This window comes from Carassius auratus, chromosome 29, assembly GCF_003368295.1.
Source record: "Carassius auratus strain Wakin chromosome 29, ASM336829v1, whole genome shotgun sequence".
NCBI classification, from domain to species: domain Eukaryota; kingdom Metazoa; phylum Chordata; class Actinopteri; order Cypriniformes; family Cyprinidae; genus Carassius; species Carassius auratus.
The window spans coordinates 6,049,813-6,077,590 of record NC_039271.1 but is presented as its reverse complement, the minus strand read 5'-3'; the positions used below and the strand labels follow the sequence as shown (position 1 = coordinate 6,077,590).

Here is a 27,778-nt window from a genome sequence, read left to right as displayed (position 1 = left end):
ACATAAAATTATCCTAAAACATAAAAAATATTTCAGAAGTATTAAAAGCATGAAAATATAATTATCATAAATATGAAAGTTTGGTAAAAATAGAAAAATATCACAATTTACATAAACACATTATTAAACTAATATAAAACCATTGCAATGTGTATGAAAAATCTAATATCAAAATATAAACCATAAGATTCATAAAAAGATCACAAACTAACTAAGTCTCATAACCACAGTCCATGAAACTAAACCAGAGAATGTTTTTGTGTGGAATATGAACTACTGTTAATAAGAAGACTCCTAATCAGCTTCACTGTGTGTGAAAGAGCAGCTTGGACATTCTTCTGAACGTCTGCGAGTGACGACAGAACGCTGGTCTCTGGCTGAATCACTGCTGTGATGAATGTCTTTGTGTTTCTGAAGCTCTCGCTGGCATCATCTGAATCTGAGCGTCTGGAAAACATCAGGAGATCTTTGTTATGAGAGCCAGTGCGATGGCAACTCAAATCAACTGCATACTGACTCTCACTTCTGGAGTCTGATTTCTTCTTGGATGGTGCTAATTTGGCTTGGAAGCGGGACGAGAGAATCAGTATATGTGAGTTGGCCGAGCTCCGATAAACCAACAGAGGAACGACTGTGAGCCCATAAAACCTCTCGAGCGAATCTTCTGGGTGGGCCGTGGATCTGGGGATGAAATCACTGTATGATCTGCAGAGGGAAAGTGTTATGTGTTCATGCAAACATGATCTACACGACGGCTTCGGTGCTCATGAACCGCTCAAACCGTGAAGCTTTGACTGATACTTCAGATCTGATTCAGTTTTACACTAGTCTGTGTCTGCCACATGTTTAAAAGTTTAATATTCATATAAATGTAACTAATATTTGATATACATTCTCAAAACGTTGAGAGAAAAGGTTCCTAGATCAACATTATCTTGTGATGGGACGTGCTTCGTTCCTGAATGATTCAATGTTTTTGAAGAAATCAAGTGAGTCAATGATTCATGAACCCATTCATAAAGACAGTAGTGACTTGCTTCGTTTGTAAATGATTCAACGTTTTTTAACAAATCAAGTGAGTCAATGATTCAGTGACTCACTTGATTTGTTCTGGATTGATTCAGCATTTTAAAATGAATCAGGTGGGTTGATTATTCAACGACTCATTCAAAAACATAGTGACATGCTTCGTTCCTGAATGAATCAAGGTTTTTGAAGAAATCAAGTGAGTCAATGATTCATCGACCCATTCATAAAGACAGTAGTGACTTGCTTCATTTGTAAATGATTCCATGTTTTTGAACAAATCGACTGAGTCAATGATTCAGTAACTCACTTGCTTTATTCCTGAATGATTCTGCCTTTAATTATGAATCAGCTGAGTTGATGATTCAATGACCCATTCATAAAAACATTAGTGACTTGCTTCGTTCCTGAATGATTAAACATTTTTTTAACAAATCGAGTGAGTTAATTATTCAGTGACTCGCTTGATTTTTTCTGGAATGATTCAGCATTTTAAAATGAATCAGGTGGGTTGATGATTCAACGACTCATTCAAAAACAGTAGTGAACGTTTTTGAACAAATCGAGTGAGTCAATGATTCAGTGACTCATGCATAGAGACAGTAGTGACTTGCTTTGCTCCTGAATGATTCAGCATTTTAAAATGAGTCAAGTGAGTTGATGATTCAATGACTCGTTCAAAAAACAGTGACTTGATTAGTTCCCGAATGAATTAGCCATTTTGAATGAATCGATTAAATAAATTAATCAGTAACTTACTCACTGAGACACTGACTTGCTGCCACCTACTGGTGGATTTAGTTTCATATTTATGGAACATTCTTCTTATAACTTCACTAATATTTGTTATACATTCTCAAAACGTTGAGAAAAGGTTCCTAGATCAACATTCTCGTGATGCTGTGTGTCCTTGATGTAACATTTAAATAACGCTCTAATCAAGACAACGATACATTTTTAACGATACATTCTTAGAATAATAACATTTTGGGTACAAATGAAGTATCAGTGAGAAACGTTTAACTAACGTTCTAATCAAGACATTTCAAACATTTCAAGACTTTCGTTTCCATGTTTTAATATCCTAAATTTGAAACGTTCTTAGAACTTTATACATTATTCTAAACACGTTTTCTAAACCGTTTCATCTCCTCTCACCCAAAACCAACATCAGATGTTCTGCATTCGAGTCGTTTTTAATTGTTTGTGGACATCTTTTGTAGACTTCCAACATCATTTGAGCTGGTTTTGATTTTGGAGGCGGGGCTATAAGGAGGTCTGACCAATGGCAGACAGGGGGCGTGTCCATAAGCTCTGTTTGAAAACATTGCTACAGAAGAACCATATTACTGCGAATCCACCACAGTCTCCATCTCTCTCTCTTTCTCTCCTTCTTTCTGCACATGTAGTGAAGGAATGTGAAGACGTCGCAGCTCGAGGAGCGGAAAGCACCTGGAAACGAAACGCTCTCGTCTCACTGCACACAGTCTAAACACAGACACGTTCAAACATTTACACTGAATCCTCAGCTCAGGTGTTATTATTAGTGTTAAACTATGTCTATCTGATCAGTGCTCCAAAAGCATTCAAGTCAAGAGTCATTTGTCCTCATGTTAAAATCAGCAGTTTTATACTTAATAAACAATAGTCTAGTTTATTTTGTACATAAACATAGTTTAGCTGCAAAGAGCATCCGTGTTCTGTTCCTGAATGATTCAGTTTTTGAATGAATCAAGTGAGTCAGTGATTCAGCAACCCATTCATAAAGAAAATAGTGACTTGCTTCGTTTGGAAATGATTCAAAATTTTTGAATAAATCGTGTGAGTCAATGATTCAGTGACTCACTTGCTTTGTTCCGGATGATTCATCAACTCATTTAAAAACAGTGACTTGCTTCGTTCTTAAATGATTCAACATTTTGAACGAATCAAGTGAGTCAATGATTCAGTGACTCATGCATAAAGACAGTAGTGACTTGCTTTGTTCCGGAATGATTGAGCATTTTAAAATGAATCAGGTGAGTTGATGATTCATCAACCAATTCATAGAGACAGTAGTGACTTGCTTCATTCGTAAATGATTCAAAATGTTTGAACAAATCGTGTGAGTCAATGATTCAGTGACTCACTTGCTTTGTTCCGGATGATTCATCAACTCATTTAAAAACAGTGACTTGCTTCGTTCTTAAATGATTCAACGCTTTGAACGAATCAAGTGAGTCAATGATTCATCAACCCATGCATAAAGACAGAAGTGACTTGCTTTGCTCCTGAATGATTCAGCATTTTAAAATGAGTCAAGTGAGTTGATGATTCAATGACTCGTTCAAAAAAAATGAACGAATGAATGAATCAATCAGTGACTTACTCACTGAGAAAGTGAGTATAGAAAGTCCTATAACTAAATTCCATATTTATACAATTAATATATCTTATATTGAAGGCATTAATAACACTGTACAGCTGTAAGCACATTCATGACTTCTTTAATAAATCTCCTGCATGTTCAGAATCAGAGCCGAACTCGGCAGAAAGACGCTCTTTTCCTCTAAGGATCAGTTAATGAGAGATAAACGACTCGGCCAGTCATCGATTATCTCCACATCTGCGTCCACGCTGCAACATCTGGCAACAATGAGGACTGTGAAGTTGGCCGTGTGTGGCAGTGAGATAAGAGACAGGCATGTGGAGGTAAACTCTGGGCTTCAGCAGATCTGAGGTCAGCTGCTCGATCGCCGGCTCACGTTCAGAGGAGGATCCAGCTCATGCTGACCGCTGGTGGTCTGACAAATAGCTGACTTCCTGTCTAGTTTTCACTGGAGCCAAAATCAAAGTGGGGGAATTATTTTGGAATTCCAGTCGTTCTCATGATTTCTGCCAGGAAACTGTTTGTTGGCTTCGGTTGAAACGAAACGCTTCTCGGCTCGAGACGCTTTGATCAACACGCTGCGTTCGTGTTTAACGGCTTTAAATATCTGCTGCACAGAAATACATGGGAATGTGCAGCAACTGCATTTCATCAGCCTGTTCTTATCGTGAACGGTCCATCAGTGCAGGGTTATAATGGTCAACTAAAAATGAAATGTTAAAACCATAAAAAAAGTTTACTTAAAAATTAAGTGAAATATTAAATTTCAGCTAGTCGCCAAGGCAACATGTCTCATTTTAACTTAATTTAAATACTAAAAATAAAAATGGTAAGTACCAAACAATGAATGACCCTAAAATGAATGAAAATGAAATGCATAATTTGAAATCTAAAAATGACAAAAACAAAATCACTAAATTAAAATATAAAAACGTTTTCTCGATATTAAAATACTAAAAGTAATTTTTTTTTGAAGCACTATAAAATAAAAATAAAAAATGAAATGCATAATTAGAAAAATAAAAACTACTAAAAACTTATTCTGAATGTTGATTTAAATACTAAAAATAAACATTAAAAAAAATACTAAAATAACTTGAAAATAAGTAAAAACTCTATACAAAACATTAATGCAAATTAATTTGAAAATTACTAAAAATGACAAAAAACTAAAATCACTAGATGAAAATATAAAAACCTATTCTAAATATTGATTTAAATAATAAAAATATATATTTAAGTACTAAAATAAATTTCAAATAAAGTACACATTTTTATAACAATGGAAATTAAATGCATAATTAGAAAATATTACTAAAAATGACAAAAACAAACAAAAATCATTAGATGAAAATATAACAACTTATTCTAAATATTAAATTTTAATTCTAAAAATAAACAAAAAAATACTAAAATATATTAAAAATAAGTAAAAACATTAATGCAAATTGAATGCATAATTTGAACAATTTGTTGACAGAAACAAATATCACTAGATGAAAATATAAAAACTGATTATTATTATCAGTACTAAAAAAAGCACTAAATTAAATAAAATGTTGTTTAAAGATCCTTGTCCTCTTCTAATAATTTATCAAATTAATTTATGCAATTCATCACGAGTGAAATCAAATCCCATCCTGTTTTTGCATGCATGCATTTGACAGACACTTTCATTTAAAGCAACTTTCACTGCATTCAAGGTCTAATCCCTTTCCCCGAATGCATTTCCTGGGAATCGAACCCATGACCTTGTCTGAGAATCATCTTCTTGTCAAACATCGGTTTTACTCGATTCTTTCCAAATTCGATTATTGTGATGTTTTTCTCAGACTCTCATTCTGACGGCACCCATTCACTGCAGAGCATCTGTTGCTGAGACACTGATGCGATGCTACATTTCTGTCCCATGAAGAATAAAAGCAGATGGACACAATCAGTAAAGACACTAGCGCTCGTGCGTGTAGCAGCTCGCGGGAATGTTTATTGTGATCTCGTTTGTGCAAACCGTGCTTTATTCAAAGCCAAAGCGCAATAATCATAAACAGATCTGGAGGTCACTAGTATATGTGACTCAGACAAGCGTACATTTACAAGAGAAGAGTACCAAAAATAAGGGTCATATTTACACTATTTACAAAACCGTATAAAATGCATATAATCTGTTTTTCTGTACAATCGAGTCATTTACATTCAGTCGCAGCTCCTTTCTTGAGGTAGAGAGCGTTTGGGGTTTTGTGGCGGCGCTAAGAGCTCTCTATCGTCCTGTGATCGAACGGCTGCTCGTAAACGCTCGCCCGCTCCTCGTCCAGATCCGAGTCGGTGTGAAGCGATGAGAACAGATTCTCCTGCGGCGCTTTCCCAAACGTACCTGAGACCACAGGCACACGCTGTCAATCACATCTCAACCAATCAGAGTAATCAGAGCATGCACTCACTGGGAGTCGAACCCAGCACCTGATGTTGCAAGCTTTACAGTTAAGGTCTCTGACAGATGCAACTTTTGATTAATTCAATGCATTAGTGAATGTTGAAATGAACACTAAGATTAATAAATGCTTTAGGAGTATTTTTCATCGTAGACCCCGAGTAAATTATTAAATTAATTTAATAAATAAATATATATATATATATATATATATATATATATATATATATATATATATATACATATATATATATACATATATATAAACATGAAAAATATTAATTTAATAAATTAATTTAAAATAAATTTAATTAAAATAAAAGACATTTTTTTCTATTCTACTATTTTTATAATTACTTATTATTATTAAAAATGCATTTGAACACCGTTTTGTTGTTTAATGTTGTGTAATTTAAGTATAATCGACATAACAGCCTACTGTTAATATACATTTTTGTATTATTTTTAATTTTTGTCATTTTTATTCTTTTTTTTTTTTTACATAGTTTTTATTAATTTTGAGCTTTAGTTTTATTTATTGTACTAAAAAAAGTTTAAAAATTAAAAAACATGAGAAATAACGTCTCAGAAAAAATTTCAAGTTCCTATAATTTTGCATTAATATTTTCAATTAGTTTTTATGTTTATATTTTAATTTTAATGTCAGTAACTTATGTTTTGTGCTTTTCTATTAAATTCTAATTTAGTTTAGTAAAACAAGTTACAACTAAATTAAAATTATTTTTAAATATTATACATTTATTATTTAACATTACAAAAATATTCTTAGGGTTTTGTAGCTTAATGCTCTGATAATGAGTTTAAAAACATATTGCAGTTTATTTTTTTTAATAAACAAAACATTTTTATTAAATAATTTTTTTTTAAAATTTTTTTAATACAAAAATGTAGTTGTCGTGCATGAAAAGCAATTCTCGTGCTCCCTGTATCTGCTCAGACTCACCCAAATATGACCCCGAGGAGCCCAGGACACTCTCTCCTCTCTCACAGTCCTCCTCCGCACAGGAAGTGTCTCCCAGCTGCATCATCATGTGATCGAAGGACTCGAGGGCGGAGCTGCAGGTGTAGAACTCACACTTCCTGCCGCAAGAGGAAGTGGCTCCGACCGGCCGCTGCTCTGACGCTGCACGAGAGAAGAAGAGGTCAGGATTAACCCACACAGACACAGACGGGACGCTCTCAGTGTTTCTCACCGCTGCAGGAGTCGGTCAGATCCGGGCTGTAGCGCTCGCTCCGTCTCAGCAGAGAACCCATCGCTCCGTGATAATGGCACAGCAGGGGGTCGATCGCCGCCTCCATGTCCGCCTCACTTCCTGTGTCCAGCTGGCAGAGACCTGCGAGACGAGGAACGCTATTACAACAGTGAAAATACTACACATAGCTCCCATAGCGTCAATTAACGCATTACGGTAAAATACTGTTAAACGTACAGCTCCTGTAAGTCAACGTATAATTGTGAAATACCTAGAAACACATTTGGATGTTCCCTTACTAAATATATTTACAAAGAAAAATAAATACGATGAGCCGTACAAGATTACAGTAAAACACTACTGTAATACATTTCAGAAAAAAAACAAGGGGAATTTTTATTGCGGTTACTGTTTATTCTTAGTTCTTTCTTGTTAGTTATGTATATTGTTTTATGTTGTCAGTATCAGTTGAGCTACTATTATAGATTTATTATTATTTGTAATTTTCATTATTTGTTTGTTTTTGCCATATTTAGGTTTTTTAATATGTCTGTCGTTTTTATTAATATTTTTAGTTTTGAATATTTGAGTTTTTTTATTTAAAAATATATATTTTAATAATGTTATTTTATTTTAAAATGTTGAAAAAAAAAATTATATATATATATATATATATATATATTATTATTTTTTTAATATATATATATATATATATATATATATATATATATATATTTTTTATTATTTTTTTTATTTTTATTTTTATTTTTTTTATTAACTATAACAAGACTAGTCTCTATATTGTAACGGTAAAATACTGATTTTAGTAATCTGATAAAACACTACTTCAGTATTGTGTATTTTTCACAGTGTATTTGTGTGTGTATGAAGACGTCTTACTGCTGATGTCTTTGGGCGGCATGTAAAGGCCCCCGATGGAGGAGCTGATGTACGGATGGCTGCCGCCGCTCTCAGACGTCATGTATCCGTCCTGACGCTCCGCTAGCGTTCCCTGAGACGACAGATAGCTCGGGATGTCCGCCGGGAGATTCGTCTCATCTAAACACCAGAGAGAGAGAGAGAGACACAGGGTTAAACATCACCGATGCATTAAAACCTGCCACCCTAAGAAATCTTTTTTTTTGTTGTCGACTCCTCTTTTAAATAGTTAAATCAGATTTTATTAATCCAAAAGCACGTCTAATTAATTAAAATCAGGAAAGCTTTACATTTTCACATCAATTTATTAAAAGATTTAACATTTAGGGTGCCCTAATTTTCTCTCACCGTATTTTTTTTTATTTTTAACAAACTCTGTTTTAGCATGTCTGATTATCAGAATACATAAAATAAACCAACTCTATTCATTTTATTCTCATTCTCAAGTAAGTAGCATTAAGAATTTTTTTTTTTTCGTGTATTTTCATTTACATTCTGGTTATCAAATGAAAGCACAATTTTTTTTAAATTTGTCTTTTAATTATAGAAAAGTATGTGAAGTTTATTTTCTAGCAAACATACGGAATTTACTATTAAAATTAAAACGTGAAAATTAATGTTTGTTGCATTTTATTCTAAGCACAGTGTCTTCAAATCAAACCGGACTTTTATTTTGACGGGTTGCTGTGAATACCTTTACAGCTCTGTGCATGTGATATAAATCTAGTTTTACTCAAATCAAACAGTCAATATAAAAAAAGCTATACATTTTCACAACAATTTCTTAAAGATTAACAAAAATTACATATTTAGGGTAATGAAATTTTTTTTTTCTCACCGTATTTTTTTTTTGTTACCAAATTCTGTTTTAGCATGTCTAATTATCAGAATGCATTAAAAACTTACTCTATTCATCATATTCTTAAAGTAGCCTTAAGAATTTACTATTAAAATTAAAACGTGAAAAATAACGTTTGTTGCATTTTATTCTAGGCACAATGTCTTCAAATCAAACCGGACTTTTATTTTGACGGGTGGCTGTGAATACCTTTACAGTTCTGTGCACGTGATATAAAGCTAGTTTTCCTCCAATCAAACGGTCAGATGCATGTTAAGGCGTGTGATGTGGGGTCAGGACTGGCCTGTGTTGGTGACGCTGCAGTCCTCGTTGCGTCGGCGCGTGTGATAGATGATCACGACCCACACCAGAGAGGTTCCCACCACGCAGCACACCACAGCGATGATCACGATGCCCACCGTGGTCCAGCCGTCCTCCTCCGGCCCCAGAGCCCCGCCGGACGCCGGCCCCGACTCACAGTTTGGGTTGGGCAGGACGGCCAGACGCAGGTTCCCTCGCTCCGTGCCCAGCGGGTTGGACATCTCGCAGGTGTAGGTCCCTGCGTCTCCGTCTGCGGCGTCCACGATGATCAGCAGCTGGTTCGCGGCGGCGAAGAAGTGTCTCTCGGTCGTCTGCAGCGGACTGTGGTCTTTGGTCCAGTTGAGTCGAGGCGGAGGACTTCCTCCAGCGATGCACTGCAGCACCGCGGTCTCGCCCTTCACCACCACACGGTCCAGCAGCGGACGCAGGAACGACGGCGTCTCTGCGGAAGAACGACACGGCATTCCATCACACTTCAGGAAACACACACAAAGATCTCATCCAGAACAACCACTTCACTAAACCTTCACTAAACATTATTCGTAGCACCTCGCATCTAATAAACGTGTTTTATTGTTTTTTACGTTGATCCTGTTACCCAGCACTGTTAGCGTAGCGTTAGCAGAGACGGAGCCGGCGGTGTTCTGTGCAGTGCAGCTGTAGACGCCGATGTCCTCTGTCTTCACGTCCACGATGAAGAACACGTCGTCTCTGGGCATGACGTGCATCCGGCGCTCGCGGGCCGCAGGGAAGTCTGTGCCTCCGTCCTTCTGCCACGCGATCTGAGGAGACGGGTGTCCGCTAGCAGCACACTCCAGACGCGCGGTGGCTCCGGCGCGGATCGTCAGGTCCATCGGCTTCTTGGTGAAGAACGGCAGCACTGCGGGGGAAAACAGATGAGGGATCGCTTTCACAAACTCAAGGGAATCTAACTTTGCATTGTTAACAAAATTATTATTACGTTTTAAGCTATATAACCATTCGGGTCATTTTGACCCGGGAATGTATGGAGGACCATTAGCATCCAAAAATATTTTGTAAAATTATCAATGTTTGTATTGGTCAAAAAATTGTGTAAATATATGTGGCCTTTTCCCCCAAACTGCACACAAGTTGGTTGATGAACATGAATATGTCACACATAACCACCGCAGCATGAAATATTCATCTGTAAGTGAAGGTTCATTCATTTCATTTAGTTTCAAAACATTTTACAGTAATATTTATGTTGATTCGTAATAAGTAATACAGGTTTGATAAATGTTTTTGAGCAATTATGATTATAAATTTCATACAATGATATATTAAAATACAATTTCTTATCTATATCTATATATATATATATATATATATATATATATATATATATATATATATATATATATATATATATACATTTTTTTTTTTTTGTAGTTCATGCAAAATTTCAAAGATTTTTTCATTCATTTTTTTTTCTTTAAATGTTTTAATGCTGGTAAGTTCTTATAAATTTCATACAATGATATATATATTAAAAAAAATTCTCATCAACATAAAATTATAAATAAATATTAAAAAAAAAATATATATATATATATATATATATATATATATATATATATATAAATATATATATATATACACATACAAACATTTTTTTTTTTGTGAAGTTTTTCTTTTTTCATTTTTCTCTCTTCAAGTGGGTACATCCAGTATATCATTAAAAACGTAGTATTTTTTCCACTTTCACTCAATAATGAGAAGTTGCGGATCAGATACAGGATGGTTTTAGGTAAAAAAAAAAAATATATATATATATATATATATATATATATATATATAAAGTTTTGACTGTTAAAAAAAAAAAAAAAACATTCTGAAAATAGTAGAGCTAATGAGTAGATAATGAGGGTTCAATAGCTCATGAAACAGATATAAACGATAAACAGAGTCTGTTTGGTTGTAATTGTGTGATCTCTTACTGTGGACGGTGAGCTTGGCTTTGGTGGAGTACGAGGAGCCGAAGTGGTTGGAGATGACGCACTGGTATCTGCCCTCACTAGTGAACTCCACGTGGCGCAGCTGCAGTGTGGTGGTGTACTCGGTGACCTCGCTGACCTCTCCGGCCTGAGAGCGCAGGTGAGCCTGGTTGTGGATCTCAGCGTCGTTCAGGATCTCGTTGTCTTTCTTCCAGGCGAAGGTCATCGGGGAGTCGCTGGAGCTGGCCGCAGAGCAGACGAACGTCACGTTGCTGTCTTTGATGGCTGATTGTGTCTCGGGCTGAACCGTGATCTGGGGTTTGGGGAAATCATCTGTGAAGCACAGAAACATCACACATCAACCGTTTTTAGGATGTTTTGTCTTGACGATTTTTTGCATATACTATACTATATAACATGTTTCTGAAAGAAATCTTTTCTGCTCACGGATGCTGCGTTATTGATATTAAAAATACGGTAAAAACAGTAATATTGTCAAATATTATTACATTTTAAAATAACTATTGTAATATTATCACTGTGATGCAAAGCTGAGTTTTCAGCATCATTACTCCAGTCTTATATTAATTTATTCTAGTTTTATAAACAATACAGTAAAAACAGTAATATTGTGAAAAAGTCTAAAAAAAAGTGTTTTCTGTGTCAATATATTGTGTATATATATATATATATATATATATATATATTATAACATTTTATTATTCCTGTGATGCGCAGCTGAATTTTCATCATCATTACTCCAGTCTTCTTTACATTTATGTACGAATTAATTTTAATTAGCAAAAATAATACAGTAAAAACAGTAATATTATGAAACATTACTCTAGTGTTTTCTGTGTCAATATATTGTGTGTATATATATATATATTATAAAATGTTATTATTCCTGTGATGCGCAGCTGAATTTTCACCATCATTACTCCAGTCTTATTTTAATTTATGTTTGAATTTATTTTCATTTTATCAAAAAAAATACGGTAAAAAAATCTGAAATATTATTCCAGTCTAAAATAACTGTCTTCTAAGTGGATATCTGTTATAATGTAATTTATTTCTGTGATGCGCAGCTGAATTTTCACCATCATTACTCCAGTCGTATTTTAATTTATGTACGAATTTATTTTAATTTTATTAAAAAAAAATACGGTAAAAAAATCTGAAATATTATTCTAGTCTAAAATAACTGTCTTCTATGTAGATATCTTCTAAAATGTAATTTATTTCTGTGATGCGCAGCTGAATTTTCACCATCATTACTCCAGTCTTATTTTACTTTACGTTAGAAAACTCGCCCACTCACCGCACACAAACTCCTCCTGGGCGACGGCGAAGACGCTTCTGCCCTTGAGCAGATGTGGATGTGCGCAGCTGGCGTTCACCAGAGGAAGGAAAGCGTGCTCGGCCACCCACGGAGAAAACCACTTGAGCTGGCAGTCACACAGCAGACTGGAGGTGTTCAGGTGCCTGACGGAGAGAGAGAGAGAGAGATGAACAATCACCACAGGTTCACCAGCGGCTACAGAAGCACTACAGCTTCATACGTACAGCTCTGTGAGCTTCTTCATCTGAGAGAAAGCGTTGGCTTGCACCGACATGATGGCGTTGTTGCTCAAGTCCCTGCGATGTAAGACAGAACAGACGTTTAACAATCATGCATCATCACCAAACGCCTCAGATCTGAAAGAGAGACTCTCACAGCTGCTCCAGCGTGTCCAGGCCTGCGAACGACTTCCTGGTGACCGAGCGGATACGATTGCCTTGGAGGAACCTGGAGGAGCGGGGAAACGAGTCACAACCTTTTAAAATTCAGTTATAGTCTGAATATGAATCAGTCGTACAAACGATTCATTCAAGGTGGCCAATGAGTCATTGAATCATTAACTCAACTGATTCACTCAAATGACTGATTCGTTCGGAAACGAAGCAAGTGACTCCTGTTCGTCACGTGTCGGAGTTGAATTTGACAGCTGTAAATATGAATGAGATGACTCACAGTTTCCTCAGATGGTCGAGAGCAGAGAAAGGGCCGTTCATGTCCTCGACGGTCCACGAGATCTCATTATACTTCAGATCTCTGGAGAGGGGGCGAGAAATCAGAGAAACCTGTTCAAATCCACGAGTCGTGAAGCTAAACAAACAGAATTTGAGATCTGAGACGAACTCACAGCGTCTGCAGGTTTGCGAGGCCTCGGAACGCTCCGTCCGCGATGAAACTGATGCGGTTGTTCCCGACGTGGAGCTGCTCGAGGACACCGAGTCCCACGAAACTGCCTTCCTCCAAACGGCTCAACTGGTTCCAGCTCAGATCGCTGACAGACAGAGAACCAAAATACTGAGAGAAGGATTCGACAAAACAGCAGCCAGAATGAAGAATGAATCACAGTTCTTCACTTGAGAATCACTTACACTTTCAGAAGAAAAGGTACAAAAGCTGTCACTGGGGCAGTTCCTTTTCAAAAGGTAGACTTTTGTACCTTTTAGTCACTCATATGGACTGTTTAGGACAGCTTTTGTACCTTTTTTACTGAGAGTGCATTTACAAATGTTTCCTAAATGAATACATATGACTGAATAACAATAATAGAATAAAACAAGAGGACTCACAGCTGGGAGAGTTTCTGGCAGGACTCCCAGGCGTCTGGTTTGATTCGGCTGATGGCGTTGTGTGACAGATGCAGCTGCTGCAGCGTCAGGAGGCCGTAGAGCCAGCCTTTGCTCACCTCCGTCAGGTTATTGTGCTCCAGCTGCCTGCTCACACACACACACACACACACACACACACACACACACATCACACACCAGTTCTGGATTAAACATGAGCTCGTCGTCACACGGGTCCGCTCCACTCACAGGACTTCCATGTTGTTCAGACCCCAGAAAGCGCCGTCCATGAGCCGCCTGACGCCGTTCCTCTGGATGTTCAGCGAGCGCAGGCCGTGGAGCCCGTGGAACGTCAGACCCTTGATGCGTCGCACACGGTTCCTGCTCAGCTCTCTGTCACACACAAGCACAGCGGTCAGGAACAAGCACGCCGTGGCGGGAGACGGACGAGAGCGTGTCACTTACAGGTGCTGCAGGAGCGGCAGAGGGAAGATCTTGGGCGGGATGGAGCTCAGGCGGTTTCTGTTGAGCTTTAACACCAGCAGCGAGCCGGACAGATTACTGAAGCAGCCGTGCTCCAGCGTGGAAATACGGTTATTATCCATCAACCTGAAGAAGAAGCACAGCATTGCAATCCTGTTGAGGTGCAGGGAAACATTTTGGTCGTGTAATGTTGCTTACCTATATCATATATTATAATTCTCTTTATTATTTTTTTACCGCAGTCTATAAAACTTTGTGTGTGTGTGTGCTGCTGAAATAATTAGTTTTGTCTCTCTCTCTCTCTCTCTCTCTCTCTCTCTCTCTCTCTCTCTCATTTAGACAGGCACGACATAAGTCTCTGTTTACACTGACTGTTTAGTATAGTCTAAACTAACTTATACTAGTCTAAAGGAGCATAGACTAGTCTAAAAGAGCTTAAACTAGTCTAAAGGAGCTTAAACTAGTCTACTAAAGCATATACTTGTCTAAAAGTTCTTAAACTAGTCTAAAGGAACTTAAACTAGTCTTAAGAGAGCTTAAACTAGTCTAAAGGAGCTTAAACTAGTCTAAAGAAGCGTATACTTCTCTAAAAGTTTTTAAACTAGTCTAAAGGAACTTAAACTAGTCTAAAGAGAGCTTAAACTAGTCTAAAGAAGGGTATACTTCTCTAAAAGTTCTTAAACTAGTCTAAAGGAGCTTAAACTAGTCTAAAGAAGCATATACTTGTCTGAAAGAGCTTAAACTAGTCTAAAGGAGCTTAAACTAGTCTAAAGAAGCATATACTTGTCTAAAAGTTCTTAAACTAGTCTAAAGGAGCTTAAACTAGTCTAAAGGAGCTTAAACTAGTCTAAAAAAGCATATACTTTTCTGAAAGAGCTTAAACTAGTCTAAAGAAGCACACACTTGTCTAAAAGAGATTAAACTATTCTAAAGGAGCTTTAACTAGTCTAAAGAAGCATATACTTGTCTGAAAGAGCTTAAACTAGTCTAAAGGAGCTTAAACTAGTCTAAAGGAGCATATACATGTCTAAAAGAGCTTAAACTAGTGTAAAGGAGCATATACTTGTCTGAAAGAGCTTAAACTGGTCTAAAGGAGCTTAAACTAGTCTAAAGAAGCATATACTTGTCTGAAAGAGCTTAAACTAGTCTAAAGGAGCTTAAACTAGTCTAAAGAAGCATATACTTGTCTAAAAGTTCTTAAACTAGTCTAAAGGAGCTTAAACTAGTCTAAAGGAGCTTAAACTAGTCTAAAAAAGCATATACTTTTCTGAAAGAGCTTAAACTAGTCTAAAGAAGCACACACTTGTCTGAAAGAGATTAAACTATTCTAAAGGAGCTTAAACTAGTCTAAAGAAGCATATACTTGTCTGAAAGAGCTTAAACTAGTCTAAAGGAGCATATACATGTCTAAAAGAGCTTAAACTAGTGTAAAGGAGCATATACTTGTCTGAAAGAGCTTAAACTGGTCTAAAGGAGCTTAAACTAGTCTAAAGAAGCATATACTTGTCTGAAAGAGCTTAAACTAGTCTAAAGGAGCTTAAACTAGTCTAAAGCAGCATATACTTGTCTGAAAGAGCTTAAACTAGTCTAAAGGAGCTTAAACTAGTCTAAAGAAGCATATACTTGTCTGAAAGAGCTTAAACTAGTCTAAAGAAGCATATACTTGTCTGAAAGGGCTTAAACTAGTCTAAAGAAGCTTAAACTAGTCTAAAGAAGCATATACTTGTCTGAAAGAGCTTAAACTAGTCTAAAGGAGCTTAAACTAGTCTAAAGCAGCATATACTTGTCTGAAAGAGCTTAAACTAGTCTAAAGGAGCTTAAACTAGTCTAAAGAAGCATATACTTGTCTGAAAGAGCTTAAACTAGTCTAAAGGAGCTTAAACAAGTCTGAAAGGTGACTGACACAGTGAGCTGATGTTAGACTCCTGCCAGTTTCTGGAAAGCAGGTCAGTTGAGAACAGAAGGAGGACTCACAGGTTTTTCAGAGGAAGAGGAGGAAAAGCCCCGGCGTGAACCTCCATAATATTGTTGTTGCTAAGGTCCAGCGTCTCCAGTGCGACCAGGGAACTGAGCCGCTCTGACGAGATCCTGGAGATCCTGTTGTTTGCTCTGAAAACACAAGAAGAGGCGTTTAGAGAGCAGATATCTGCGCACAGGTGAAGAGCATCGCCTCTCAGCTGCTCAAAACCGCCGTTGGGTTCAGAAGTGTGTTATTTGGTTTATAAGATAATTGCTAACAAGGTATTTAAACAAAAAAACCCTGGCAATTACGCGGATGATGAAGCCCATTCCCTCAGTGAAAACACAGCTGACGAGCCCAGCAATTTACCGAGCTGCACGCCTCCTAAATTGCAGTCCAGGAGCTGCTTGTGTTAGAAACACGGAGGACACAGAGCCGCCTTTGTGTGTCGGACGAACTGAAAACATTCCCTGGAATCACAGGTCTACACCTTCAGAGTCACACACACACTCGACTTGAGTTTATCCTGCTGAAATTGAGCGTAACTCAACATACACTCACTTAAGACAGACTATATATTAATATATACTGACAATGAGCTTAAACTAGTAAAACAGAGCATAAACTAGTAAAACAGAGCATAAACTAGTCATAAAGTTTGGCTTAAATTAGTCTACAGGAGAAGAAACTAGCCTATAAAAGAGCTTAAACTAGCATTTAAAAGGCGAAACTAGTCTAAAAGGGCTTAAATGAAACAAAAGCAAACTAGCTTAAACTCCCTGAAAATTTTTCATTAGTCAAGAGACAAGAACTTAAACTTAAAATATAGCCATGAACCATATAGATCTATATATTTATATAAACGTGTGTGTGTGTGTGTGTCATAAAAGAAGCATTATTTTCAGTGTTTCAGTTTCTCATCTTCAGCTCAAGGCAGAAATCTGAACCTCTAATACTCCTCGCTCTCATTTAAGAAAAGCCCACGGAGAAAAACAAACACCTTTAAAAAATAAAAAAGCATTAAACGGTTGTGTTGAGCGGTGCACAGAGGCATGATGGGAAGGCTGTGCTTTTGTGAAGTGAAGGAGGAATGAGTGGAAGGTGTTGAGAGAGCGAGAGATAAGACGCGAGACGTGCCGGAGCAGATCCTCTGGAGACACAGACGTGTGAATACAGCATCCGACGCAAAACAAGGAAGTCGAGAGGAATGTGGAGAAGCTCATTTATGAACCGTCTCTGAACATAAAACATCTTTATATTTCAAAAGTGTGTCCCTCAGATTGAAAAAACAACAGCAAAGACGTGAGGAACGTCAATCTCGATTCTACTTCCTGTTTATTACTTCAGTAATTCCTCATGAAGAGCCATAGAATAACCAGACACACACACTCTCAGTGTCTTCAACATCTGCTGTGTGTGTGTGTGTGTGTGTGTCCTCCTCAGTTCAGACGAACAAGCAGCTCATTGTGTCTTTCTGCCGCACACCTCAAATTTGTTCAACCAATTTTCTGCAAATAAGGTTGTTATACGCCGTTAGTTTAATCAGAGTCAGAGCGGGTATTTTTAGCGCCGCGAGCTAAACGACAAACACGCGTGAGCGTTATATACGACAGATTATATGAATTGTTTCCATAAAGAGTGGATTGTGAAAGCAGCGTTGTTCATGTTTGGCACGTCAGCACATCATGAGAGTTATTAGACGCTCGCTGGATTTCACAACACAGACACTTTCCACACCGCGAGAGTGTGTGTGTGTGTGTGTGTGTGTGTGTGTGTGAAAGAAGTGAAGTTGGCTCTGAGATGAGCAGAGAAGAGCTCACACACTGAAGCATTTCCACAACATGGAAAACGCAGACAGAATCACTGAATCATAAAAACTGGATTTACAGCATCACGCCGAATGTTATAGATTTTTGTCAAAAAAAAATGATAAAACAAAAATCTAAAGTAGGGTCGTGCAATTAATCAAATCGTGATATAAAACATTTCAAAGGACCCTATTATCATTCAATTAAAATTAAAAACTTTTTTTATGAGCACTAAAAATGTTATTTGTTACACTTTATTTTTTTGTATAACTCAGAAAAGCTTTTTGAGTGCAAACTTTTATTTTAACCATTCAAATGGAAATCCGGAGGAATTTGAGAAAAAAGAATTTGGGAAAGATTTCATAGAAGCATCCAAAGAGACTCTTCCCATTTTCTCTTTTTGTTTGGAAACAAATAAAACAGTGCTGCTCGCTGATAAACACACTAATATATCAAGCACAGTATACATGCAGCTGACGCAGTTTTACTGTTTCATACGAGAGAGCGAGAGAGGGAGAGAGAGAGAGAGAGAGGGAGAGAGAGAGAGAGAGAGAGAGAGAGAGAGAGAGAGAGCGAGCTGTATGGGGGTCTGGGGTATCGTATAGCTCCTGCTTCTTATTCAAACAGTCTCTCAGACTGAGCGTCTCTCGTCTTTGACCCTTCAGCTCAGCATCAGCTCCACTCAGTCAGCCTCTGCACAGAAGTGTGTGGCCTTGAACAATTAAAGAGCAATTGGCTGAAACATCTGACCCTCGGATTGAACTGGGCTTTGATGATGCCATACACATCTATTTATCTATCCATCGAACCCTCTCCATTTATACAGCGATCCATCTTGACCCTCAAATTTCACCCTGTTTTTAAATGATCAGAGCAGATTTTGAGAAGCCAGCATGAAACTGATCCCAGTGTCAATCTGAGCACGAGATTCGACAAAAGCGAAGGCGCTCTGGATGTTAAGAGTCTGATGGATCGAGGGAGGGATGTTTCTGGACGGTGTTGTATTTAACACCAAGTGCTCGAACTCAGATGACACTCCACACAGGCGCCGTCACACACACACACACACACACACACACACACACACAGAGCTCTCTCACACCGCTCAGAAATTCACTCCAGACACTCTCCACCGCAGAGATTAATATTTCATTATTCTGTCATTTTAAGAGCCACATTTTCAAGAAGAAGGAATGTGCTGAGGACTGTAAATAATCGCTAATATGACTAGAACGAACGAGACGATGAAGAATATCTCACATGAAGATTCAAACCAGATTCAAACCGATGATGCTTTTCGAACGCAAACTCACGAGCTCTACAGAAGCGAATCAAGTGATGTTTTCAGAAGAAACCCGAATTCTTCATCCACCTCCATGTGTGACTTTTTTATCTTTCAAAAGTGTCACAAGTGGAAGCAAACAGAAGGGAGGGATTCAGCTATTGGTCAGTCACACAGAAAGCCCCGCCCCCAATCGCACCCCATTGGTTGAGTTCAAAGTTGTAATGTCGGGCTGTTTCAAAAGCATCACACTTTCACTCTTTAGTGCAAGTAAATCGAGAAACAACGCTTTCATACTCACAGAAGCAGACTGCTTAGGTTTCCAGCATTTGGGCCCAAATCCGGGATCGACTCGAACTCGTTGTTACTCAGATTTCTGTGAACGTAAAACCAAACGGTTAAAGATGTAGATTTGATCAAATTAAAACACAACCCTATAAAAGCAGACTCACATTTCTCTGAGCTGCGGGAGGCTGGCGAGCAGCGCTTCAGGAAACCTGCGTAACTTGTTACGACTCAGATCCCTGCGAAGAAAAACACAGACTCCGTCACACGACTGAATCCTGCAGAACTAGAGAAAATAAACTAGAAATACACAAAACATGCGACAAACTCTAGCTACGACACGATCAACCGGTCAAACACGAATAATAAACAACACACACTGTTTTATAAAACAATCATAAAAATAAAGATGGCAAAAGGGGTTTCTTCAAGAAGACATAGAAGATCTGTCTAACCAACTATTCTTCTATCCATATATCCATCTATCTATCTATCTATCTATCTATCTATCTATCTATCTATCTATCTATCCTTCTATCTATCTATCTATCTATCCGTCTATCCATCTATCTATCCTTCTATCCATCCATCTATCCATCCATCCATCCATCTATCCATCTATTCATCTGTCCTTCTATCCATCCGTCCGTCCATCCATCTATCCGTCCATCCATCTATCTATCCTTCTATCCATCTATTCTTCAATCTATCCATCCATCCATCCATCTATCCATCTATCCATCTATCCATCTGTCCTTCTATCCATCCGTCCGTCCATCCATCTATCCATCCATCCATCCATCCATCCATCCATCCATCCATCCATATATCCATCCATCTTTCCTTATATCCATCTATCTATCCTTCTATCCATCCATCCATCTATCTATCTATCTATCCATCCATCCATCCATCTATCTATCCATCAATCTATCCATCAATCTATCCATCCATCCATCCATCTATCTATCCATCAATCTATCCATCAATCTATCCATCCATCTATCCATCTATCCATCCATCCATCTATCCATCTATCCATCCATCCATCCATCTTTCCTTATATCCATCCATCCTTCTATCTATCCTTCTATCCATCCATCCATCTATCTATCTATCTATCTATTCATCCATCCATATATCCATCCATCTTTCCTTATATCCATCCATCCATCCATCCAACTATCTATCCGTCCATCCATCCATCTATCCATCTATCCATCCATCCATCTATCTATCCATCTATCCATCCATCCATCCATCTTTCCTTATATCCATCCATCCATCTTTCCTTATATCCATCCATCCATCCATCCAACTATCTATCCGTCCATCCATCCATCTATCCATCTATCCATCCATCCATCTATCCATCTATCCATCCATCCATCCATCCATCCATCTATCCATCCATCCATCTATCTATCCATCTATCCATCCATCCATCCATCTGTCCTTCTATCCATCCATCCAACTATCTATCCATCCATCTATCCATCAATCTATCCATCCATACATCTGTCCATCCATCCATCTATCCTTCTATCTACTCTTCTATTCATCCATCTATCCATCAGCAAATAAACTTTGTAATAATAATAATTTTAAATTATTTCAATCTAAAGAACAGTTTTCTGTGATAAAGAAAGGTTGTATGGATGTTTAAATATTCTGAATAATGCTGGTAAGCAAACGGTTGATGGTACCCATTGACTTCCACAGTATATTTTATTCATATTGCAGAAATCAGTGTCTACCATCAACTGATCTTAAATATATCCTCTTTTGTGTTCAGCAGAAACCCAATCAGGTCTGGAACAAATCATGACAAATTATTAATTCTGGATCAACTATCCCTCTCACTAACTCATAACAGCAGAAGCCTTTTGTGGATGTGCATCTTTAATAACACAGCATCATAAATCCAGTCCACGGCTCAAACATGGTCCAGGATTGAGCTGAACGTGGGTCAGACTGATTCACACCACGAGACGACTCTCACAGATCAGTAACCCGGAGCGTTTGGGCCGTGTTGATGTTTTGGGAATCAGTCAGCTGAAGATCCTGGAGCGTCACGAGACTCCATCTGGACTCCATCAGCTCAAACAGAGAACGACTGCTAATCTACTGGCAACGCAGGGAAAGTGAGCGCCGCCTTTGATTCCAGCAGCAAATCATGTGTGTTTCTGGAGCTTCTGGCTCTGAACGAGCGTTTTACTGCAATCTCTCAGAGGTGGAGCTTTCACAGCCTCTGCTTCTTAGCAGCAATTAAAGCATAAAACACAGTCTAATAACTCCACTGAAGATGTAAACATGAAGCTGGATTTCTTTGTAAAATCAGATTCTGTTCTCAGATGTTTATTCTCACTGGACTCGTCACATTCAACAGGAAGTGCTTTACAGAGATAAAGCTGACGTTCCTTCGCACACAAACACATTGAGATATCACACGCTCTCTGTTATGATAAGATAGACGCTTCAGATTCCTGTTTCACTACAGTTTATCACACTTCTCATGTTTTCAGTGTCGCTCCACTATATTCATCCTCGTGTGATTGTGTTTGATATTTGTAAGAGTTTGAGGATTGGTTTCAATACTACCTGCAACTCTCTTTAATCTATCACACATATTTTCAATGGTAATATATTACTACCATGTCATCAACAAGACACATTACCAAATAGATAGATAGAGATAACTTCCAACAAAAAAAGAAAAAGAAAATAAATAATAATATGTCCAATAAGTAAATACATTTAAAAAAATTGAATAAAAATAACTACTTTACACAAAAAAAAACTATAATATATATAAATATATTCATCAATTATTTACAAAAGATAGGCATAAATAAATAAATTCAAGCAAAACCTTCAATAATAAAAAATAATCAAACAAAAATGTATATTATCAATGATAATATATTACTACCATGTTATCAACAAGACACATCACCAAATAGATATATAGATAACTTCGAACAAAAAAGTTAAAAAAAAAAAAATCCAATTAAAAAACATCTCCAATAAATAAATACATTCCAAATAAAATAAAAATAAGTAAAAAAAAGGCCATAAATAAAAAATCCAACAAAAACTTCCAATATAAAAAAAAAAAATCAAACAAAAAAGTCCAAAAAAATAATTATAATATTTTCCAACCCAAAAAATGTCGAAGATCAAATAAACGATTTATTTTAATTTTCAACAAAAACGACCAAAAACAAATAAACTATTAATTCATTTTATTTACCAAAATAAAATGTTTCAAACACACACTGTAACTTTTGGTAATGCTGGCATTAAATACATTTTTTAGCATTTTGTTCCACTTCTATCAATCCTGACTGATTAATTTTCCAGCGTGTATTTCTCGGAGTAAAAGGTGTGCGTGGGTTCAGAGTTTAAACATGAAACTGAAGCGGTTTAAAACAGCTGCTGTCGTCCCAAACTCTCCTCGGCACTGAAGAAACCCTCAACTCTTTCCAGATGTAAATCATGAAACGCTTTTTCCTTCTATTATTCCATTCTGGCATCCAGAGCCTTCACAGCCAAAAACTTCAGGCCTCCATTTTTCCCTCCCTCCTCTCTCTCTCTATTTCTACACATCGGCTTCTAATGTCTTCCATCTCTGGTTGGGTTTAGCTGCTAATTCAGCAGAAATAATGGTCCTGGGGGAAACAAAAGCTCATGCAGTTTAATGCGTGAACATGTGCTACAGAGCTGCTCATAAATTAGCATCACCTCCTGAACCCCTGGACGCCCCGAGGACTCTCGTTCTGCTTCAAAACGACATCTAGAAGAAGCTGGAGTCCCTTACAAGACCATCGCTTCACCCCACGCTCTGTGACCGCAACGCAACCGAACTGAACGAGAAGCAACGCAATTATAACTTGCATGAAGAGAAAAGTGTGAAAGCAGAGGGGTTAATTACAGTGTAAATAACATATGCAAATTAATTCCAAATAAAGTACTGACAGAACAACAAAACACAGATTCATGTGCTGAAAGCTTCCAGCTGGATTCAGTTCTCATGGTAAAAAATGTGCCTGCATTGACAAAAATGTTGTGTATTTCTATAAAAATTGCTAGAAAATTTCACAAAGAAATGCCAAGCAATGCATTCATTTAACATTCATTTAGAATTTAGAAGCAGAAAAACTTCAACAAACTTTTTATTTACAACTTCAAAAAAAATTTTGGGTGTGTTTTGTCATATTATTAACTTATGTATTTGATTTTATTTATTGTATTTTTGATGGAAACTATTTATTTATTTTTTTAAGACTTTTTTTGTGTTCTAATTGTTTGTTGCTGAAAAATATGATTTAATTTCAAAACATAACATATAAAAAAATACAAATAACTACTTAACGTAAAATAATTACTAAAAAACATAAATAAACATTACCAAAAGAAGGGACATAAATAAATTAATTCCAACAAAAACTTCTAAAATAACAAAAATAAACAGTTTCCAATTTAAAAAAAAACATAACATATCAGTGTCCAAAGATAAAAATAATTAATAAAAAAAACCCAGATAAACATTATTACCAAAAGAAAGGAAATAAATTAATTAATTCCAACAAAAACTTCTCAAAATAACAAAAATGTGTCAAAATATATATTTATATTTCCAACCCCCCAAAAATGTCACAAATAAAATAAATAACTATTTAGGTTTACTTTCAACAAAAACAAGCCCGAGAATCTTGATTGTTTTGACATCAATGATAACCACTGATTATATATTTTTTGGTCACAAAATCAACTTGTTCTCATTATATGTTAATCAAAACATGACTTCGTTGCTCTTTCTATAATAATTTGTGTGGTTTTCAACAGAACACGAGAAAATATTTGGAATGTGTGGTTTTAGGTTTAGATCTAGGGCCTTTAAACTGAACACACACACACACACACACACACAACAAAACAAAACAGAAAAAGCTAAATCAATCAAACTAACTCAACATGGTGTGTTTGATTAGCGGTAGCACCGTCACTCGACAGACGGAAAGTTTATATTTACCCGTACAGTCGTGTTTGTTTTGGCCGTTTTTCAGTAAAGTTACACCTACAGTTATGATTTTCTACGAAGTGTGTTTTCCGTCATATTTGACTGCAGCTGAATCTATGAAAGCGAGTGTTTTGCTGTGTGTTTAAATGTTTAGAAACACAAAGGATCTGAGGTAAAACACACTCACAGACGCGTGATCCGCGCGGGGAGACGCTCCGCGATCCTGCCGTGTTTCAGCCCGCTGCAGTCCGCCACAGATCCCGCACACGAGCACCCAGACGGACACGGCTCCGCTTCCGAGGCTCCGTGACTCGCTTTAAATCCCGTAACGTGAAACACGAGCAGCACGAAGCTCACGGCGCGCACGGGCTGCGGCATTTTCACCAGGAGACAAAAAAACTAATCAAAAAGTTGACGAAATCGATCCTTGAAAGTTTTAATTCCGCGTAAGTATGGAAAAGGGTGAAGTTCTTGGCGGGTCCGCGTCAACTGAATCTCCTTTTCGCGATTAATATCACGGATAAAAGCGCGGATATCATCGCCTCAGCAGCCGCTCCATCTCTGAGGAACTTTTTTTCCACCGCGCTGGAATCGGAGCAGCATTCCGCGGCGCGCGCTCCCGTGGGCACCTGCGAGAGGGATTCTGGGTAATGTAGTGCAGAGCCAGATGCGGTTAGTGCGTTAAAAATCAATCGCATTCATAAGGAATCATTATTTTATAAAACATGCAAAACTTTTTTTTTTCAGTTAAAACTATACTGTATTAGCAACCTCTAATTAAGGAATGGATCTGAATTCTTTTTTCAAATGTCACTCCCACGTTTTTACTGAATTTAACCTTTTTGATTTTATAAAAAAAAAATATTACATATATATATATATATATATATATATATATATATATATATATATATATATATATATATATACACACACACACACACACACACACACACACACACACACACACACATATATACTTTCATAAACCTTCACTTTCAAGATAAAAAGTGATCGTTTTTTTATTTATTCTGCAACGACGTCATATTCATATTTATCTACAAAATCTATTATTTGTTATTATATATTATATGCATTTTGCACACATAATGGTACTCCATTGGTACATTTTAAATGGTTATTTATCTTCGACAGTAAAAAAAAAATTATGTGTATTTTGAGGCCTTTTTTAAAGCAAAGTTTTGTTCCCTTCCTTAAAAACAATGCATTTTTTAATTATGTTTTAAGTTTCGCTTGCATTATGTATTATGAGGGTTAATAACTCATAAATACAGCCCTAACTTAAAACAGATTTTATGTTAAAACGTGAATTAACAATTACATTAAATATATCACACATTAAGCTTATTGATGACACAAAGGGCTGATATCTGCTCCATTAGCATACACAAGAGGCTGAGGATGAGTTATTATTTTAGGTTTATCTGAATCAGAGCTGATCCTGAGTTCATGCTTTCCAGGAATGAGCTGAAAGTCTCCCGCTCGACTGCTTTAGTTTCGTAGGTTAGTGGCTGGAGTGAGAATATTTGATTGTCCTATATAATCAGCAGGACAAACACAGAAATCAATTCTTATTAAGGAAATTGCATTTGATTTAATTGCTATGATTATTGCCACAAGCAAACAGACAAAACTGTGCGAAGAGATCAATGCTGTTCCAGTTGCACTGAGTTATCAAATGCAAAACGTATTTAACAATGCAAATTATATATGATGTGTTTCTGGTGTGCAACCTGTTAAATACTGAATTCTGGATCAATGTTGAATCAAGACACATTGTAATGTAAGATAGTAAGTCTTATTTTCTAATCAAATAAAACTAATAGTAATAAAAAGCATGAAAATGTGTATTTTTTTCTGAACATAATAATGAATATCTGCCACTATAGGGTCAGAAAGACAAGACTAAAATACTGAGGGAAAACCTAGTTTAAGTAAAAACGCTGTAACTTGCAAATAGTGTGTTTTTAAAATATTAAATATTAAATATGGCATATATTTTATTTATAAAATGATGAAAATATAATAATAGTAGTGGTGTCATTTAATATAATCTATCATATATAATCTATCTATCTATCTATCTATCTATCTATCTATCTATCTATCTATAATAAATCTTTATCTTACATTTTATTAAAGTTTTAGTTATTTTAATGTATTGTTTTAAATATTATATATAAATGTTCTATTTAAATACATTTATTCATTTATTTATATTTATATATATATAAATGTAAAATTTGTTATTTATTTAAATACATTTATTAATTTATTATATATATATATATATATATATATATATATATATATATATATATATATATATATATATATATATATATATATAAAATGTATTTATATATAAAAATGTATTATTTAACATATAATATGTAGATGTAAAATATTTATTGATTTAAATACATTTATTTATTTAGAATTTGTATATATATATATATATATATATATATATATATATATATATATATATATACACAAAATTATTTAATATATTATATGTAAATGTAACATTTTTATTGATTTGTTTAAATACATTTATTAATTTATTGAATTTTTTTATTTATAAATATATTTATGTATACAAATACATTATTTAATACATTATATATAAATTTAACATTTTTATTTAAATACATTTATTCATTTTTTTCTATATAAATGTATTCATATATACAAAAGTATTATTTAATATATTATATCTAAATTTAACGTTTTTATTTATTTATTTAAATACATTTATTCATTTATTGAAATTATATATATATATATATATATATATATATATATATATATATATATACATTTTATGTATAAATGTATTCTTTTATATATTATATATCAATTAAAAAATATATTTATTGATTTACATTCATCTAATCAGTTGATTAATCAATCATAAATGTATTTATATATACAAATGTATTATTTAATATATTATATATAAATGTAACTTTTTTATTTTTATTTAAATACATTTATTTCAAATCTATATTTTTTTAATGGTTTTAATTTTGAGTTCAGGTGAAGTTAACTACAGTATAAGTCTGAATCAACCCCTGTAAGCGTGAGTCTGGGGTCTGCCGTTCAGCGAGGTGTGGCCAGCTGCCAGACATTATACTCAGAATAGCAACAGAGGAAAAAGTGTCTTCCCAGCATGCATTGCTCTGAAGGCTGGTCTCAG

General features: G+C 35.9%; 1 protein-coding gene across 1 annotated transcript; it reads right to left on the bottom strand.

Moving 5' to 3' along the window:
* Window positions 1-5,334: 5,334 nt before the first annotated feature.
* On the bottom strand, window positions 5,335-25,158 carry LOC113048461 (leucine-rich repeats and immunoglobulin-like domains protein 3). The gene is made up of 19 exons (XM_026210275.1): window positions 24,743-25,158; window positions 19,700-19,771; window positions 19,549-19,623; window positions 16,172-16,306; window positions 14,180-14,323; window positions 13,964-14,107; window positions 13,718-13,861; window positions 13,279-13,422; window positions 13,107-13,187; window positions 12,810-12,881; window positions 12,659-12,730; window positions 12,414-12,577; window positions 11,096-11,425; window positions 9,733-10,014; window positions 9,118-9,576; window positions 7,937-8,095; window positions 7,037-7,177; window positions 6,787-6,966; window positions 5,335-5,765 (listed from the first exon to the last, which is right to left on the bottom strand). Exons 1-19 carry the CDS (start codon window positions 24,931-24,933, stop codon window positions 5,641-5,643), a joined length of 3,114 nt encoding a protein of 1,037 aa, XP_026066060.1. The 5' UTR covers window positions 24,934-25,158; the 3' UTR covers window positions 5,335-5,640.
* Between the last annotated feature and the right edge of the window lie 2,620 nt (window positions 25,159-27,778).